General features: G+C 49.1%; 1 protein-coding gene across 1 annotated transcript; it reads right to left on the bottom strand.

The window, feature by feature from the left end:
• Nucleotides 1-498: 498 nt before the first annotated feature.
• PPTG_18219 (hypothetical protein) lies at nt 499-900 on the bottom strand (the record flags this gene model as incomplete). Its single annotated transcript, XM_008916178.1, has 1 exon — nt 499-900. The coding sequence occupies one exon, from the start codon at nt 898-900 to the stop codon at nt 499-501; it is 402 nt and encodes a 133-aa protein (XP_008914426.1).
• Between the last annotated feature and the right edge of the window lie 820 nt (nt 901-1,720).

The following is a 1,720-nucleotide window of genomic DNA, read 5'->3' as shown; positions in this document are numbered from 1 at the left end:
CCGTTTGTGAAACGGAGTGAAAAATAATCAGGGCTAGGGGGCAAATTGAAGTTATTCGGGACAACGTGATGTAAAACATCGTCTAAAAGGTCCAAATTATCACACTATTACCACGGGACTTGTCCTGCAGACGGGCTTCCGTTTCGGGGAGGAACCAAGAACTTCCTGATGAATTTCCAGCAGAAACGAAAGATCCTCGTACGCTACTGGCAAGCAATTCAAAGTTGCGTCGGTCTGCCGTCTCCGTTGCGTTGCCCTGGAGCTCGTGGGCAATTGCATGAGGCTGTCGCGTCGAGTTATTTACGTGTTCTAGTGCCGTCATAATACTTATATTTTAATAACATCATTTAGCAACTACATATTTTGAGTTCGGGAACCTCGTACATGTAGTAGATAACTCGAGTATTAAAATATGACATTTATTATAGTTTTCTGCACTATGCTTTGCTATATACTGTCGAAAAGCTACATTATCAATGTTCGGTGCCGTTGTCGCGCTCAATGTCGTTGATGCTTGGCAAGCATGAAGTGGCGCGGTAAGCGGAGGCCGAATTTGATCATGTTTTTGCGCTTGCGTCGATCGATGAGCCGACGCGATACCTGAGTAACACGAGCACGCAGCGTGTTCTCGTCTAGGTAGCTCTCTCGTGAGGCCGCAGCCTCGAAGATAATTCGTTCCACCTTGAGCGCCAGCGTGAATGTTTTGGCCCTCCAGTTGGTGTTCTGCTCCACGTGAGTGAGCACCTCGTGTGGGTGGTGGTTGCGCAGCATACGGTCGATATTCACCACGGTCTTCCAGCGCTGCGTGCGCAGGTCCTGACCAATCTGCTGCCAACTACTGTCGAAGTAGCGCGCGTCATCGTGCGCAGTTGGCGCCTTCACGTTCAGCGCGAAGTTCATGACGTTGATATGGTAGACTGTTCTAGTTTCTGTGGTAGCTCGGGTCGCGGCACTGCAGTCGACACGAGAACAATCGCGTCAAAGGAAGGAGGAAATTGGGAAATGCCAGTCGAGCTGGTTGCTGTTTGTTGTGTCGAAGCCCAACTAAAGAAACTGGAGTCCTATAGAATGCGCTGTTTCTCAATACTAAACATGTGCTGAGCTATTTGTGCTTCAATGTCTGCGTCACTCTGCACCAAGATGAGAGCGTTTCTGGCAGATCCACGGCGGTCCTCTCCTATTGGGTGCCGTCTTCAGCAGCACTTGGCTCAAAACACGGTTCTGCGCGCGTGTCTACCATGACGTAGTATGAACTGGCTCATGGAGCATGAGTCATGAGGAGATGGCTTGTGAGAACGAACGAGCACCTTCGCGGTGCGAGATGTAATCGATTCTGAGAAAACAAGGTGATTTACGTAGTTGATATCGTTTACGTGCGAGGTTCTGAGCTTGCAATCGTCCATGCGAGCACGCTTACCACCGCCTTACATTTACGCTACACTATCGTCCGTAGTCCTACCTACTCCGTAGGTTATTTGGCACGAGTCACGTGTTTCTCGCCCGCATTATCATGTTTTGAAGTAGCGTTGCTCCAACCTGTATAGAAGTGATCGGTTGGAGCACCCAGATGCAACTGCAAAGATCCGAGTCCATTGTGAAGGCGGTCACAAAGCTGGAGCAGCGTTACTACTGGCATACTGGAGAGAACTCATCCAAATGTGGCGGTGAATGAATCAGATCCATAGATTTTCTCGTCTCCCTTCCAACTACTTTCAAAAAA

Source organism: Phytophthora parasitica (assembly GCF_000247585.1).
Source record: "Phytophthora parasitica INRA-310 unplaced genomic scaffold supercont2.80, whole genome shotgun sequence".
Taxonomy (NCBI): Eukaryota; Oomycota; class Peronosporomycetes; order Peronosporales; family Peronosporaceae; genus Phytophthora; species Phytophthora nicotianae.
Note: the sequence above shows the minus strand (reverse complement) of the source record. Positions and strands in the feature narration are given on the sequence as shown.